Below are 18,712 nucleotides of genomic sequence, written 5' to 3'. Positions count from 1 at the left end.
GTTTTTACATGAGTGTTATTATTATTACTAACTAGCGGTCCGTTCTATAATTTGGGATTAATGTTCAATGTTAAAATAATAATCGAAATTCGATTTCAACAGATAATATTATGTACAATATTGTGAACTTAACTTACCTAGAATTCACAAGCTTCTGAGAGTAATAAGCTCACTTTCAAATACCAATAAAATCGCTTAATAAAAGGGCACATAGTTGACTAAGGACAAAGTTTTAATAAAATACATATTGTTCAACATAAATCGATCAGTATTCGATAAATAACTAAGCAATTGTGGTCGATAATTTGTTTTCAAGTTCTCATCCGAAGCTCTATTGGAATTTAATTTAGCCAAACCGCTTTGCTATTTTGTACTTTATAATCCTGAATTTATAGTTTAATTTAAAATGTATGTGTATTTTCAAGATAGTATACGCTGAAACTTTTATTAATTTGGAAAGCTGTTGCGAAAACCTTATCAGTGAAAATGAATAGGATATCTAAATTTAGTATTAAATATTCTCATAGTGTTTTTAATAAACAAGATACTATGAATGTGCTACTAAATTACGTGAAGTTTCGTCACCTAATTCAGACTGTCTGGATTTCACGTACAAATCTACTGGACGGATTCTGATGAAAATCCCGGCAGCAAAATATTGGTTTTAATGTATTTAACATCAATAATGGACAAACTGAAATATAATAATATAGAGCCAGGATAACCTCTTTACTTTTTACTTTTCAAAACAAATTATAATGTATTTGGAAAAAATAAAATAATTATTAAACTATCTGTTTAATTACTACAGATTTTTGTTTATCATTCCCATCGTTCCCTGTTTATGCATCATTTAAGCCCGTAGCTCATATATGAACTAAAGCCAAACTTTTAAATCGCTATCAAATAGGAACAGTAGTTTCATAAAAAAAGTGTGTGCGTGTAACCTTTACGCGCGATTGAAGTAAAACTTCTTTGGCGTTGACGACATATATCACTGAAATGATTAAATATTAACTTAAATAAATAAATATTATATTATAATTTAATTATATTTATTATTCATGTGCTTTACAAAGATTATTTAAATGTTATATTAATATTATTCATTCGAAACAGGTAATTGAATGTCATCATAATTTCTTACGTACGAAATTATAGGTTTGTGGTAACTATAATGTGAAACATAAATTTTACTCTCTAAATTTGCTACTTTTCTTGAAAATACAGCATCTATCGTTGTACCGAAACGCGTTGTTGAATGAAGTCGAGAAGTATTCATAGATAAATCAAATTTTTCTTCTAAAAAATCAATTAACGGCTGAGATTCCTGAGAGCGAAAATTAACATTAAAATCTCCAGTTAGAATCATCGGTAATTCATGATAATTACTATTTAAAAGTCGAGAACCTTCAATTGTGAAGTGAAGTAATTGCTGATGAATAAATTTTATGATATTTGTCAGGCTAGTATTTGTAGAAATATAAATAACAACGATAATCACAGGTTGGTCATTCGTATTAACACATCGAACCAAGGCGATGTCACCAATTTGTGAAACCTCATCGGAAATTTGTGATAATATAGTTGGTGAAATATTTTGAATTGGTGTTACATTGTTCAGTGTATCTGTAGATGAATGATATACAGCTACTCCACCAGCAGTTGAGTTGGGTCGTTTGTATTGGGTAACGCAATAAAAATTTTCAATAAGAATTTGTTCGTCATTTTTCATCCAAGTTTCGGAAAATAACAGCAATGTGATATACAGATACTAATGGAAAGTGATTTCTCTTTGCAAATATTGTCTTATTTCTATTCATTGGTACAGATGACGATCTTCGTAAAATTGGGACTGCTGTTCTACTAATGTTTAGAGTTTGAATATGATGGGCAGCTTTTTTCCTAATTTTCTCTCCTATCTTACCAGGAAACTCAAGCCATAAGCGTATGATGTTATCACTGTCATCACGTTCAATATACACTATAGTCCTTTTCATTTAGGATGATTCCTGTGACACTTCATCGTGTTCCGAATTACGTATTTATGTTTAAAAAGCCAAAATAATTTTAGTGCATAATATTTTTATTTTATGGCGGCATTATTACCAAAAATATAAAAATGAAACATCTTAAGCTTATAAATCAAAAACAGTATTGTTTAGTTTAATATAATGAAAAATAAAATAAAATAACACAAAAATATAATACCTACGCAATTCGTGTACATGAAATGGATCGTTGAAAAATCATAGAGTTGGAAAATCATATAATCGGCGCCCATCTTGTGATCGTTTGTCAATCGAGTCAATCGTCTGTACGAGTACGTCAGCCTTGTATACAAGTTGCATTTTTATATTTATACTTTACGTGGTATTCTGTTATTTTAACTAATTGTTATTGTTGACTTTTTGTTGCTGTTGTTTGCTAAGCTTCCTTAGTTAATTGTTGGCGAAATGCCGAAAAAACTAATTTTGGTACTTTATTCAAATCGATTTCATTTCCATATAGAATAATATCGATTATCGGAAACAATTGATACGATTTCAGTAACCGACATCTCTACACGTGTCAAAAATCGATGTGTCACAGAAATCATCTTAGGTGGAAAGGACTATAACTTTCCAACACAACCGTTGGCTAAGCCATCAGATACATCAATATTGGTTGTAATAATGTAAAATTTGTTAAGAACTAATATGATTTCATAAGGCGATCCTCCTGTATCAATAACTGACATTTTATGAAATTGTTGGCGTACATATGCTTCTTGTTCAACTGAATGACAACCTATATACATATCTGTTGCTATGGATACTACTTTGTCTTCAGCAATATTTAAATAGATTGATTATAATCCGCAACATGTTTATTTTTATTTTTAATTTACTTATTTTAAAAGTAATAAATAAACAAGTAAGTATATTTAGAGATTTTCAAAAAATTTTGCAATTTAAAATAATGTTTTTAAAACTGTTGAATTTTTCATTCACTTTGCTATTCACAATTGATCCGTTTGAAAATTTGAAAATAAATAATCCTAATTGATTATGATATTTGCCACTAGCTGGCGTATAAGTCAAGAAGCGTGTAGTATATGACATATACTTACAACCAATCAGAATTATTATTTTTAAATGGCGGAAACTACGCAGACTATAGTAAGCGTTACTTCCGTCAGAAAAAAAATCTGAGTTACTCCCTAGTCGCGCCTAAAGAAGTTTTACTTCAAAAATGTGTGCGTGTACTAGTTACACACGTAAGAAGTGAAACTTCTTTATGACCTTATTTTTTGAAAAATAATTTAGTATATGCAACTTTACAGAAATACGTCGAATCGCGCGTGGTAGGGATAAGAAAAAGATGGCGCGTAACGGAAAAATGTCACGCGTAACGAAAAAACGTTATACTAAATTTTTTTCCTACCCCGATAAAGAAGTTTCACTTCAATAACCTCCATATCCTTGTCAACAAACTCCAATTCTATACAGTTCAATTGAATTTCAAGCTTGTAACTAAATAGCAACAAATTCTGAGTAAACAATAGTCTATCTAGTGACAAAGGGTTTTGCCTAGGCTATAAAAGTTCTAGGAATAGACTGGCTTTGTTCATATACACATACGTATTTACACTCGTTCGGAAACATTTAATATACGTTCAATAATGGATAGAAGTTTGAGCGCATACATCAGTTATATGTATGTTCCGCTTCCTGCTTTAATAAACTATGCGATCGGGAAAAAAATAAAATATGTAGTTATTTTAATTTATATAACATTCATATTTCTATTCAGTGGTGGAAAATAGCGTGAGGGAAATGTCCAAGAACTTGACATGTGATTTAATAAAAACAAAAAAGAACTAATGACAGCTGCAAATAAATAAAGATTGACTCATTTCTAACCGATTTATTTTACGTTGAATTACCAATAATCTGTTTTCATTGTTTGTATAATTAAAGTAACCTTACACTTAAAAATGTCCGCGTCGGGTAGAAAGACACACTAATTTATATTTATAGTACTTTTGAACTTACCAAGACTTTATTAAATAGCGAGTTCATTAAAATAACGATTATTTTAATGAACTCGCTTGAAAGGAAATTCTCTTATTATTAGATTGCAAGTAAAGGGGGAATAATAAAACGAGCGACTGAAAATAAAGTGAGCGACTGATTATGAGATACTGATTTAATAACTTGAGCGGTATGAATTTGAGTAATCGACAAATAAACTAAACAAGCAACGAATATTAGTTGATAATAAAATACAGATTGAGCGTACTAAAGGAGGATTGTGATTAATCCATTTGATATATTAGAATTCTAACTGTGTGATTACATTACTATATGAGCGACTAAATTACTAATTGAGCGAATAGATTACTAAGTGAGCGACTAAATTACGCTCATCTAGAGCGACTAAAAACACTAGAATAAATTGTTCAAATAGTTATTTGATAAAACTTTCAAAAACAAATTGAACTGATAGTACCTACTCTGTCCATTATAGTATTTTTCAAAGTGATTTTTCTATTCGAAATACCTCGATTAAGATAAAATGCCACTCAGTATAAATAAATCATATGCCAAATAATGAATATAATACAAGACGTAATTTTGTCACTCAAACAATTAATATTAGGTCGCTCAAATATTATGAAGCTGCTCATTTTGTATTTTATGTAACGCAAATTAATGTTTGTTAGTTGCTGATCTATTAATTTTTCATCGCTCGCAGTCAGTCGCTCACTTAGTAATTCTGTTACCCCAATTAATTATTTTTGATAACTAAAACTTTAATTTACAGTCACTCGTTTAAATACTACCCCAAGTAAAGTACGGTGATTTTCTGTTGACAATAGATTGTTGACTAGTCTTAACTGTTCTCCCTCGGGAATTCACAACGAAATGAGGAGCAGTTTATAAATTTAAACCTCGGAAGATTTATATTGGAAATGTAGATATCATTTTGAAGTTAAAATTGCACAATAAGTTTGGGTTTGGTTGTAACTATTATGATTTTTTACAAGATAGAATGTTTAAAGATATTCATTTAAGTATAATGATAAGTTTCATTATATTTTATATATTTACTATATCTTTATTACCATAATATTATACGGGAAAATAAATTATTATCAAATCAATGTTTAAGGAGAATATATTATCCCACCAAAAACATTTTCATGTAAAATGTTGCCAAGACGAGCCCATATGACTCGCACTGTCAAAAAGGTATCAGATCTCATGTAGAGCCAAGCTTCTACACTACACGCCCTAACTCTACAAGGCCTAACTTCACAAACTCTACACCTTAGTCAAAATATGTGGCTTGGCCATTTCGCTACATTCACATCGGCGTAAGGTGAAAAATTAATTCACTGTTCATTACTTTTGTGTTATACAATAGTTCTTGTAGTAACGAACGGCCAAGCCACATATTTTGACTAAGGTGTAGAGTTTGTGAAGTTAGGGCGTGTAGAGTTAGAAGCTTGGCTCTACATGAGATCTGATAACTTTTTGACAGTGCGAGTCATATGGGCTCGTCTTGGCAACATTTTACATGAAAATGTTTTTGGTGGGATTTCATTTCTTTTTGTAGGTTGTTTGTAACAATTTTTTTTAACAAGGAGTACCTATACATATATATATCTAGGGGACCAAGTTTTAGATTATTAGATTAGACCTCTAGCGTCATCAAAATTTAATTTAAAATTACAGGTCTCATACAAACTCCCATCCCCTAGTTTAAGGGGTTGGGGGATGAAAGTTACAAGTTTTATAATTTTTTTGTTGTTTGTGTGCTAATACTAGCTTACATACAAAATTTCAGCTTTCTAGGACATTAGGAAATACCTTAAGAATTTTGATGATCATCAGTGAGTCAATGACGAAATTAGCGTTTTTTAGATATAAATAAAATCTGAAGTATAAAAGCTAATGTAATTAAAACTTAATATGTTCAATAAGTTCGCTATTGACAATATATCCCGAAAATTTAGTTGATCCAGCATAATCCAAACCCAAGTTCAAAAAAACGTCGAAGCGCTTCGAGAAAAGGTAGGTAGTGCCCGTGCACCTCGCTTGGCTCGTCTTGGCGGGGGTCATCTTAAAATTAGGCAAACGGATACAGCCTCAGCAAAATGCTGCACAAAAACAGCGCTGATTTTCAGGCTGTACCGGCGATTGAGGTTCGTCTTAATATTAAAAAAAGAATTAAGTGAATGACAATGAATGTATTTTGATGAACACCTACTTGGCAGTGATGTAGAAATGATTGTTTTTGCCGCGTTTTTATCCAGGCAAGACCGCGCGGTACAACTACCTTATTAAATTCCCCTGTTGCTTAACATTACATTTATTTCCAGTATATTATTAAGTAAAGTTATATCTTAGTGTGTATGTAGAACAATGTTTCCCAGGTCAACAAGTTAGTAGGTTAACATAAGTCCTGCATTTAACTTATTGAGAGATTCAATACTCAGTTGTATATATCTATTGTTTAGAATAACAATACTCAGACGAGTTCGTATAATATGAATCTTACATCTAGAGATCTCATTGAATGTATTGTAGAATAGTTGTGTTTTAATCAACATAAAATAAATAGTTACCTATATTATTACACAGTACCTTTTTGTAAAATCGTGTAGACTGTAAAATAAATTTCCTATATGGAAAACTAGTGGTGTTACGGACAAAATCGCGTGCAAATACTCTCCTTAACTTACAACCATAGTCAACCTATAATAGAACACCATTATTAGTACACATTTGAGAAATTTCTCCTTTTTTAAAGTCCTATTTTTTACTGAAGAAACCGCCTTAAAATTAACATCAAAATCAAAACACTAGTCCAACATTTCCGTGATATCTATACAGTACACAGTCTCTATGACTCATGAAAACGAGATGGTTCATAAATTATTCCGAATACAGAGTATCAGATTTCCTATCACGGATCGAATTACAGCGACGAGATATAATAGCTGTTACTTCGCCCTCAGGACCTTTGAACCTTTTTGAAGGCTCGTCGTTAGATATTAGGTGATAATAGCAATCTGGATGAATTCGTGACATCGTAGATATTTCTGGAAGCGGTTTTGTAACAGGATTATTTCGGACAATGATGTCTTAGAGCAGTCTTATTATTTCTAATGATATACAGGCTGTCCCGTAGTGAATGTATAATCTTCTTTTTTATACAAGTTATTCAAAGTGGCTACCATCAGCTCTAACACACACTCAATGTCTTATTTTAATATATTGAAAACCTTTAATAAACACAAAAATTTTCTGAACCGCCATAATATAATACTAACATAGTTTTAAGGTATACTAACAACTATATGTATGTAAATCTGATTTAAATTAAATAAATAAAATAACGTCCTCAATCTCCAGTTACTTGATAATCCATTTATAACGCTATGCCTTGTATATGAAATCCATACTAATATTATAAATGCGAAAGTAACTCTGTCTGTCTGTCTGTTGCTCAATCACGCCTAAACTACTGAACCAATTTGCATGAAATTTGGTATGTAGATATTTTGATACCCGAGAAAGGACATAGGCTACCTTTTATTGCGAAATAATAATATGTACCACGGGCGAAGCCGGGGCGGACCTCTAGTAAGTAATAAGATAGATACGTTTTTAATGCTCCGCCAGTGTCATGTTGCAATGTGGCTTATTAGGCGCGGGACAGACACAAGCGGGCGCACTGCCGGCGCGTATCGGGTGCGCTATTGGCTATTTCCAAAGTTCTTTCATACAAAATGTAGAAGAAAGGTGGTGCAAAACAGGTTGAAGAGGTGCGCTTATGGCACGCCCGCGCCCGTGCCGCTTGTGTTTGACCCGCGCCTTAGCCACATTTTAATTCACAATAGTTAAACCATGCCATCTTACTTAGACGTCTAATCCTGTGTGCATTAGTGAGCCGTTTCTGAAAATCCAGTATTGATGACCTAAGTATCTACTCCTATTTACTTAAAATATTATTGCATAACAGTATTATTTCCCGCGAGGAAAACACAGACACTGGGAATGCAAGATATCATGATAACGCCGATGTGAAATTCAAATAATCTCTAGTTTGGGGAATACTAGAATTGTTTGGGACGTGTTTGTCAATCTATATGATTGATGTATGATTGCTTTTGAAAAGCCTGTCTGTCGAACTTCGATGAGTTATGAGTCTTATTGTATAGTGTATACAAGCTATTATTTTGACTTTACTCGGATTGAATGTGAAAATAAGTTAACTATTACTCACTAATGATTGTAACCTTTATAATTGTATTTTTATTTAAACCGTAACTAATATTATAATCGTAGTTTATTGTTGGTTTAGGGCCGATTTTTCAATGCTTGGATAAAACATATCCGTCCAATTAAGTATTACACGATAATATTAAAATGTCACGTAAACTATCAAATACGGGCAATTAGAATACGTTTTTAAAATGGTAGTTTTGTACATTATTCGACGAATAAGTTTTATCCAAGCATTGAAAAATCGGCCCTAAAAATAATAACATCTTAATTATATCTAGTAGCAGCCTTGTTTGTTGTCTTGTATTATTTAGGAATAGTACACAATAGATTTTACTTTAGATTACTGTTGTTCTTATAAACGATGAATGATGATCTAGACATGACTGGGTAGGTTTTATCTTTATATCATAGATTAGTCTTATGAATCATATTTATGTATATTTTCTATTTATCATGATCATAGTTTAGGTAATTTAGTTCTACTAAATCGTTGTGGTTTGTAAAGAAATAAATATTTTGGAAATTTTTATCTCCGTTATTGTATTCAGTATCTTCAGCTTCATCATCATCTCTATCCATACTAATATTATAAATGCGAAAGTAACTCTGTCTGTCTGTTACTCAATCACGCCTAAACTAATGAACCAATTTGCATGAAATTTGGTATGGAGATATTTTGATACCCGAGAAAGGATATAGGATAGGTTTTATCCCGAAAATCCTACGGGAACGGGATTTTCTTTGAAAACGCGGGCGAAGCCGCGGGCGGAAAGCTAGTATAGTATAAAACAAAGTCGCTTTCTCTATCCCTATGTCCCTATGTATGCTTAAATCTTTAAAACTACGAAACGAATTTTGATGCGGTTTTTTTTAATAGATAGAGTGATTCAAGACGAAGGTTTTAGTATATAATTTATTATGTTTTAGACAAAGCGGGCGAAGCCGCGGGTGGAAAGCTAGTTAATCTATTCTAATGTAAATTTGTAACAAAATGGCTCAAAAACTGTAGTTTTTGTCCTGTAAGACGGACTTGAATGAATTTAGGTATTTTGTCCGCAGGTCCGGCTGGGTATTGTTTTGAGTGAAACCGCGCGACACAGCTAGTATAAAATAAGCAGCTCATAAAGTGCCTGGGCGGCAATGATTTATAACATACCACCCCTTTATATTATCTCAGGTCGCACTTGTAGAGTCCTCTTCACGACCTTTAGGATAGAATAAAGAGCATAATTAATCTTGAAACTGAAATTATAAGTAGCTAGCTTTCCTCCCGCGGCTTCGCCCGCGTCTTCAACGAAAAACTCGCATTGTTTTCCGTTCCCGTAGGATTTCCGGGATAAAACCTATCGTATGTGTTAATCCAAATTACCCTCTATATCAATAAATTTCATTGCAATCGGTTCAGTAGTATTTGCGTGAAAGAGTAACAAACACACACACATCCTCACAAACTTTGGCATTTATAATATTAGTAGGACAGGATAAGATAAAAGGACTAGTTTGAAATGAAATGTCTCTGTATCGTACAAACATAGAAATTTAATATGTTACATGATTGCGATAGAGATGTACAAAGGGCGGCTTTATTTCTCGTGAGCGATTTCTTCCAAGCAACTAGTATTAATCTTCTTGTTTTTCAAGTCTGTAATATAATAATGATTGACGAGAAAATAACGCTCAAATTTATGTTTCCTTTTGGTATTGGTACCACATCAAACGAAGAAATTTAATGCAACAAAAAGAAAAAATATTCTCTTAGATTTGTCTCATTATATAAAATATGTCGTAATATAAATTGATAAGTCACTTTCAACGAAGGACGTAAAAATATTCAATAAGCGATCGAAAGATACAAATAAAATTATTAGATACAATTTGATAAAAGGAAAAATTCAGCAAATTCTATCGGAATATTCATGAAATATTCATTATGGATGAAATGGATTTCAAATACTTATAACTTACGCTTGATACACGAAATAAGTCTGTCTAAAGGCCTATAAAAAGAAATATAAATAAAGTCATATACAAAACCATCGCTATGTTTGTTTGTAAGTAAACAAAAGCCAAATTAATATACAGGGTTACTTGTAAAACACCAGCAACCTCGCAGGACAAGATAGCTCATCATAAGTAACAACATTTGTTCTACGACTTTTGATAATTTGTTAGATTTTATTTTCATACAAAAATAATATTCATTTAATTTTCCGTTTGAATATTATAAACTCTACGCGCATCCCAAAAATTACGTAAACAAGAAGCGAACGAGAGGGGGAAGGGGGTGTCGCGTCGTCCTTTCGATAATGAATAGAACATAGACTTACAAATGTTAGGAGAGTACAATAAACGCTTAAAAATCCTTTAAAAATAATTTATTGAGTTGTGCCAATAGTCGTAGAACAAAATATGTTGTTACTTATGATGTTAGCTATCTTGTCCTGCGAGGTTGCTGGTGTTTTTTTTTACAAGTAACCCTGTTTCTTTCTAGTCACAAAGGCTTATTCAGATTAGAGCGGTATCCGCTACCGCCGCGTCCGAGTATACAGATCGGTATACACGGATAGATAGATACGCGATTAGAGTCTCTATAATAAACTACGAAAGAGATTTAATCGCGTGCCATCGGGATACCGCTACCAACGGCGCGCGGTGGTAAACGGTACCACCACAGTACCGCTCTAATCTGAATAGGCCTTTATGACTATAAACATCTTTAGGAATATTTCGACAAACAAGCTGTATATTAATGTGGGTTTTGTTTATTAATAAACAAATGTATCGCGATGGTTTTGTATATGAATTGTGTGATGTAAAATGTTTGGGAGACATTAAACTCATGAACAAACATGAACTTTTAACGGAAGGAATTCTTAAGTCAAATAAGAAGTAACTAAGTGGGCCAAAGTAAGAGTACAGGAACAAGACGAAAAGTAATACAAATATGGTTGATTCGCTTCAAAATTTCATAATGTTTCCATCTAAGACATTAGAACTGTGTGAATTTCATTAAAATCTTTTGTACGCGTAGATACCATCAAAAAAATGGTTGCCTGTAAAGTCGGTTTTACGGGCGAAGATTTTACGTGACAACGTCTTTTTCTCGATCATAGTTGAGTGGGAGAGAGACGCAAGGCATTCGGCGGGCCTCTCTCTCGTTCGGTGACTCATCGTAACGTTACCGAGCGTTACACTTTTTCATAAGTGACTCCCAGTCGCAACCTAATTTAAGACGTTGTCACGTCAAAAACATACTTAATCTGAAGCAACTAAGAGTAGGTAATAAGAGTAGGTAATGTAGACAAGGTCGCGGAAGAATTCCAACCAATACTCGCGGCCCCATCATTAAAGCGGCTCGACGGAACACAGTGGGGTTTTAGTCGGTAAGAATCCGACATAACCCTGCACGGCTCCTTCCCCGGGGGCCGTGGGTATCTTTGGAACATTTTCCCACATTGTTGTTCACCAAATGTTCCGAATTTGGTAGACAAAAATCTTTGAAAATAAATTAAGGGCTAAGGTCAAAATTAATTCATTGCCTATGTGTTAATAAGCTATACATAGCCTACAATTCTGTTCACCTGTACCTAGTGAGCATCTGCCGAATTCTCTTATAATTCACAACGGGCCTGAAATAGACTTCTATGCACGACGAATATTCTAAAGGTTGGTCTATGAAGACTAACATTCCACTATAATTCTCAGTAGTGCAACGCAAATAGAATATTAATGAAACCAAAGATTTAAGGCACTGGATGAACCTGTTTTTGCTTTGTTAACTTGAAAGATTACGTAGCGCTTTAACTATTGTGCATATTCAAGGAAAAGGTAAGACTTACCTTGTCCCTTTTTCCGGCTTTTCAAAATAATTCTGGTATTTTTTCTTGTTAACTAAACTTGTCAGTGATTTATTAATTTCACGTGGTGAGTTCGTTCGAGTCACAGTTCGTTGTCAAAATTCATTGGTTTATCAATTTCGGCACTAAACTGGAACATACATACAAAAAATAAAAAATAAAAGCTATTCCCAAGTATCGCACACTCCCACACTATACGTATATTTAAAAATATTCGACTATTTTAGGGCGGAAATTAAAGAAAACTTTACGCAAGTCAATGGCAGTGGAAAATCTTATAAAAACATCTGAAAACCTTATATATGTATATACAATTATATAGTTATTGTATGTTTATTTTATGAACAGTTGTGTAAAGTTTATGTAAATTATTGAAATAAAAAAAAATGTTTTGTTAATTTTATTTATTTGTTCCCATCGAAATAAGGTTTTGCACGACTCATGATGCGAAGCATCAGAGAGTGCTTTACGATCGAAAAATTTTTTTCGCCTCATTTTTGCAGCTATTCTTATTTCGCGGCGGCTTATTCTTAGGCGGCTTTTCGTGGTAGTTTTAGATACGTTTCGTGTAAGTGTTGGAATAACATTCCACCTCCCATTCGTAATTTAGGATCTGTCTATACATTTAAAAAACACTTAAAAATTAAATTAAATAATCACCAAAATCAGTTTCCTCCTGGCTCACGCGTTCTTCCCACTTACACGGCGTATATTACATAACTGCTGTACCTGCTTGCTTCATCAGTGTCTGCATGTTGTCGGCGTACTTATTTGTTTCTTGTGTAGTTGATAGTAGTGAATGGTGCTTGTTGTATATACAATTATATATGTTTGTATGTATGTATATTATATATGTGTATGTGTATATGTATTATGTACTTATAAGCGATAATTTGTTGTACAATATATTATATAAATATTATATTCGTTAAGGTTATATTGACTGGCAGTCGTACTCTGTTATTTGAGCCGCAAGTTATCATTATCACCGGTACTCACTGAAAACCAGTGTTACAGAAACACTCTGTAACTTTTGCTGACGTGGGGACCGTTTTGGCATCACACTAATTTTATCTATTTTTTTAATTTTAATTTTATTTTGTATTTCTTCTTTTTGTTTGTTTTTATATAATTACCTTATTTCTGTATAATGTGGTGCCAAATAAATGAGTTTGAGTTTGAGTTTGAGTTTGAGTATTATAGCCTTGTTAGTTCACGGAATCAAGATATTTTGCATACTATTGTCGAGATAATTTAATGGAGATTAATCCCATACTTTTTAAAAATTGATTTACTTCAATAGAATTGGAAAAAAACACCGAAATAGGTCAAAAAATTTTCCTGTCCGTCATGTGTGAAACCTGAAAACACTATAACTTGTGAAAAAATCCATCATTAGAGTTAAATTTTTTTTAAATATTCTAATCGACGATTGTAGGTCACTGAATGCGAATGATTAATTAATTCAGTGTCGTTTAATTGCAATTAATAAAAAACGAAAACTACAATAAGTTTTTTTTTTTATATTTCATAATTAAATGAGCATTATGAGTCGTGCACTTTTGGATTTTCCAAACTTTTTCCTGCTCTTACATTTTGTTTATTAATTTCTTCAATCATATTCACTCCATTGTTATGATTAAAAAAGGAAAAATATCGTCCATTTTCACTTTTTTTTTAATAAAGATAAAACATTTAATAGAACAATTATTGCAAATTTTTTTTAAGAAACCACTCGAATAAAACGTAGCTTCGTAACATTTTAACGGAAGGAATAGTCAATAGATATAAAAAATGGTTCGGTAATTAAAGACAGGCGATCTATCTTCATCTAGACATATTGTCAGCTGAATCTATGGTACAGACATTAATCAAATATACTCAGACACTCGTAAGGTATTGTTCATATTCATACACTAGTTGTGCCGCGCGGTTCTATCCGCAGACGAACTCGCGGCCAAAATCTAATATGACTTTGTATCTATAACCTATATAACTGTAAAGTTCCATCCAAATCCATCCAGTAGTTTTTGAGCTAATTTGTTACAAACACACTATACAAATTTTTCCTAATTATATAGTTATGTAAACTACATGTAGTTATATAATTATCTTTATCAAGTCTAACTTGATGTTCATCGTACCAAGAACTTATTGGTTCATTCCAAATACTATTGAATAGAAGATTGTTTTTTTATTCCTTGGGTTAACGATTTAAGGCTGAATTTAAATGTGACTTCGGTTTACGATTTGAATAAACCCTTCGAACGGTTATGGGCTGTTTACTTTCAGTTAATTGGGTATTTAGAAAGCTATCGGACCTTTAATTAATTTAGGAGAATTTGTGTTTACTCATATTATTAATTAAGAATTACTGCGCTTGTTAACAGATGTTACTGATAGCTCATAATATAGTTTCAGGCTGAATGATTTAATTTATTCATTAAATTTAAGAGCATTGTCGTTAAAATCTGTCGCTATATGCAAATCTCTTCTTTTGTAATAATATAATAAATATATAAATAATATAAATGTTCTGTATGTTCTTTACAGGTATATAAATGGGACGCAAATGAAAACGCTGTAATCAAGAGTGATGTTCTATTCAACTGAATTCGTCGACGAGAACAAAACGCAAGATTACTCCGAGCTCTGCGACGCAGTGGTTTGCGCGCAAAATGGCAATTTTACTTGGAACGACACCTATGCCAATTTCACAAGATTCCTCCCATACTCCTGCAAGACTAGCAAATCTGAAGTGTTCTTTACCTCATTCACATTTCACTTTTGCGTGTATTTCATGTACAGTGTGATATTCGTGATCGCTCTCTTCGGGAATGGGCTAGTGTGTTTCGTTGTCCGGACTTCGCCGCGAATGAAAACTGTGACGAACTTCTTTATCGCGAATTTGGCCATTGGCGACATAATGATGACTATATTCTGTGTTCCATTTTCCTTTGTGTCTATGCTAGTGTTACGATATTGGCCGTTTGGGGCTGTTATGTGTAAGATAGTGAACTTTTCTCAAGCGGTGTCGGTGTTAGTTAGTGCGTATACTTTGTTGGCTATATCTGTGGATAGGTATATAGTGATAATGCAGCCGTTGAAGCCTCGTTTGGGGAAGACGGCGGCGAAGTTGGTGATATTGGGTGTGTGGTGTGGGGCCATGGCAACAGCGGCACCAATACTGGTGGTATCGCGGTTGCAGAAGCCCTCTATTTGGCATGAGGTTTGTGAACTGTGAGTATTTGAGAATATACCTCTACGTGTAAATGAAGCTGAGAAACTGAACCTTTAGAATTGCCAGTAAGAACCTAGGTTTCAGTTGTTTAATATTAATTAACAAACTGAAAACGATATCATATTATTAATAAATAATATGATATTAATAAATAATATGCTAGATATTATATTATTAAACACATATCTAGTTAAATTTCCATCGTAAATATTGCGAATTAAGCCCCACAAGAGCTTATAAAATAATATCATATTATTTTATTATGATAAAAAAATGAGAAAAATAATATCGTATTATTTTATTCAAATCGTGTTGAAACATTAACATTTATCCTCTTTATAATTGCTTGTATTTATAAAATTAATCGACACTGAATTTAACGCAATTGTAAGTAATTTATCCACTTTAGGGCCGATTTTTCAATGCTTGGATAAAACTTATCCTTAACTTATCGTTTCTGGGAAAAGGTTAATTTGAAATTTCGATTATAAATAACGATATGAAATATTGTACACAATACACATAATATATACAGAAAGGCATTCATTTTACACTGAAGCTTCTGTTTCTGAGATTAAAGATTTTATCGAACATATTAAATTTAATATTACCTACCTACTAGATTTCCGCCCGCGGCTGCGCCCGCGTTTTCAAAGAAAATCTCGCATAGTTCCCGTTCCCGTGGGAATTCCGAGATAAAATCTATGCTATGTGTTAATCCAAGTTACCTTCTATATTTGTGCTAAATTTTATTGTAATCAGTTCAGTAGTATTTGCGAAAAAGAGTAACAAACACACAAGCACACATCCTTACAAACTTTCGCATTTATAATATTAGTAGGATAGGATTAACAAAAGCTCATACATAAAGGAAAGTATTGGAGTATATCTCGTTTCCAATTTAAAGTTTAAACTATCCTTCAGTGTTTCTACTTGTAAATTACATTATTTTTCTCTATAATTTTAGACGTTTAATAATTTCGTTTTATACCAGAAGTTATTCTACTGTTCTCATGCAATTGTTATATTTTTGTAATTTATGTCATTTCTGATGCATAGACTGGAGATCTTATCCTAGTTCTTCTAAGACAAGATACTAACTTTTATCCTTGCAATGTACAATACTAAATTCCAACTGTCCAAATTGAATGCAATATTCCTTACATAACATATACATACCCATTTTCCAAGGAAGTAATACCTAGCTCTTTGCTATCCAAAATAAATGCTACATCCCAACACCCTTTTCCAGAGACGTCTGCACGGAAATATGGACGACGCCCAAACAAAGTGAACAATATACCTGTGCACTATTGACCCTACAGTTTGCGTTACCACTCGCTGCCTTGATATGTACATATGCGAGGATTGCCTATGTGGTCTGGGGCGTCAGACCACCGGGGGAGGCGGAGATGAACAGAGACTCGAGGATGCAGAATTCGAAGAGAAAGGTAAGATGTGTTAGTATGAAAAGTGTTGAGATAAAAGTTCGTTTTGGTGTTAGGTGTGCAAATACTAGGGTTGCCTTTGTAGTCTGTAACGTCAGACCGTCTGGAGAGATGGAGATTCACAGGGACTCGAGGATGCAGCATTCTAAGAGGAAGGTAAGCTATTTTAGTGTAAGTCTTGTGACAATCTTCTACGTGTTGGTGCTTAACTTAGATGGTTTGGACACTATACCTGCTCAAGTATTGAAAAAAAATTAAAGATTGTTAAGACTAATAATTATTGTGTAAAATATGTAATATTACCAGACTTTTGAACACCGCACATGTTGTTGAAAGCTAAAGTCAGATGCAAAATAATTAATAATATTGTATCAGCTAATTTCACAATTAATTAACAAATGTCACAATATGAAATATATTTCCAATTATTTGAGTTTAAAACCGGTGTATTTACCGCCTAGTTGTTGACAAATTGAAGTAAACAAAACCATTTTATTTCAGCTATAAATCTGATTTAAATTAATATTTGTCAGGGTTTCTCATAGTCAATGATATTTTACATAATTTCTTATTGTTGAGGTTTACGTGTTGTAATAAAGATAAAAGAAGGTCAATGTAATCTACTTATTTTATAAAATACTAGCCGCTTGGCCCGGTTATTCCCTGGTTGTTTAAGGATATAATTAAGTATAGATGAGAAAATAATAAAAAAATGTATCCTCTCGTCTAAAGTATTTATATAGATAAGGTATTTTATAAAAGTCTATTTACTTGTTCAATTTGTGACCAATATTTAAGTATGAAATGTACGGAAATATTTCATAGCGCAGTGAAAATATTGGATCATCATCTTGTTTACTTCAAAGATATTTGCACGCAATAGCGTGGATGATAGATCGGTATACATGCTCGAACCTTCAGCTGAAATATCCTGAAAATACAAAAACCCTTTTTATAACAAAGAGGTATGACGAATGTACCAATGTCTGTGTCCTATGTCATATGTATAAAAATCTTTTTAAATTGTACATAGCTACCTAGCGATAAGGCCGCCGTTTGTACATACTTGTCTCTGTTTGTCTTTCTATCTGTGTTTTATGTTAATCTTGTGTGTTCAGTAAATAATTATCTATCTATCTATCTATAAAATGGAATAAAGACAGATTATATGATTAATACAGAAGGCGGTCTTATCATTACTGAGTGATCGCAACTGACCATTTATACATATCATTACTGACCACGCAACCACCACCTTTTCGTAGTTTCTTAATTATTATCATATTTAGAAAGCATGTCTAACTTCCTATATTTGTATAAAACATTCGAAAGTTTGACTAGTAGAGCGTAGAAAAATTAAATTGAAATTTTCAATTTATCTGCACATTGTTCTCTTAACTGCATCTCACTTAAATACAATTTTAAAACGAATAGTTAAGCGTTTTAAAAGCCTTTGATGACAGTTCACTAAAGTAAGAAAAATATGAGTGAACAGATCATTTACATTGTAATAATAAATCTAAAGTTGAAATTATTTTAGGCGCTAACGAAATAAAGTTGATTCTTGTATTCTTGTATAAACTAGCTGTTCCCGCAACTACACTTAAATTTATTCTTAAAATCAGTCAAGAAGTTTTTGAGTTAGATTGTACCAAACAAAATAAGACGGGTTGCACTCCGGGAGTGCCGGCAGAAGTGAAAACTTGATTATTAACGTTGAGCATGTTTGATATTTAGGAATGGTATCCGTCTTACGCTTTTTCGATCAGGTCACGTGTCCTGACGCGAGTTTAAGATTTTATACCCATTACAGAAAAAGTGCTCAACGCCGCTAAAGAAGTTTTCACTTCAAAAACCAAACCTTTCGTGTTAACCACATTTTTC

General features: G+C 32.7%; 1 protein-coding gene across 1 annotated transcript in view; it reads left to right on the top strand.

The window, feature by feature from the left end:
* The first annotated feature begins 14,735 nt into the window (after positions 1–14,735).
* LOC149485444 (RYamide receptor-like) overlaps positions 14,736–18,712 on the top strand; it is a 33,660-nt gene continuing 29,683 nt past the window's right edge. Inside the window, exons 1-2 of the mRNA XM_089699687.1 lie at positions 14,736–15,379; positions 16,633–16,831. Of these exons, the coding sequence (XP_089555813.1) occupies positions 14,736–15,379; positions 16,633–16,831 (843 nt within the window). The remainder of the gene's footprint in view (positions 15,380–16,632; positions 16,832–18,712) is intronic.

The sequence above is a fragment of the Colias philodice genome, chromosome 10 (assembly GCF_061535455.1).
Source record: "Colias philodice isolate Cphi_HAF_F1 chromosome 10, ilColPhil1 Martin Lab GWU primary, whole genome shotgun sequence".
Taxonomy (NCBI): domain Eukaryota; kingdom Metazoa; phylum Arthropoda; class Insecta; order Lepidoptera; family Pieridae; genus Colias; species Colias philodice.
This window is presented reverse-complemented; position numbering and strand designations above follow the sequence as displayed.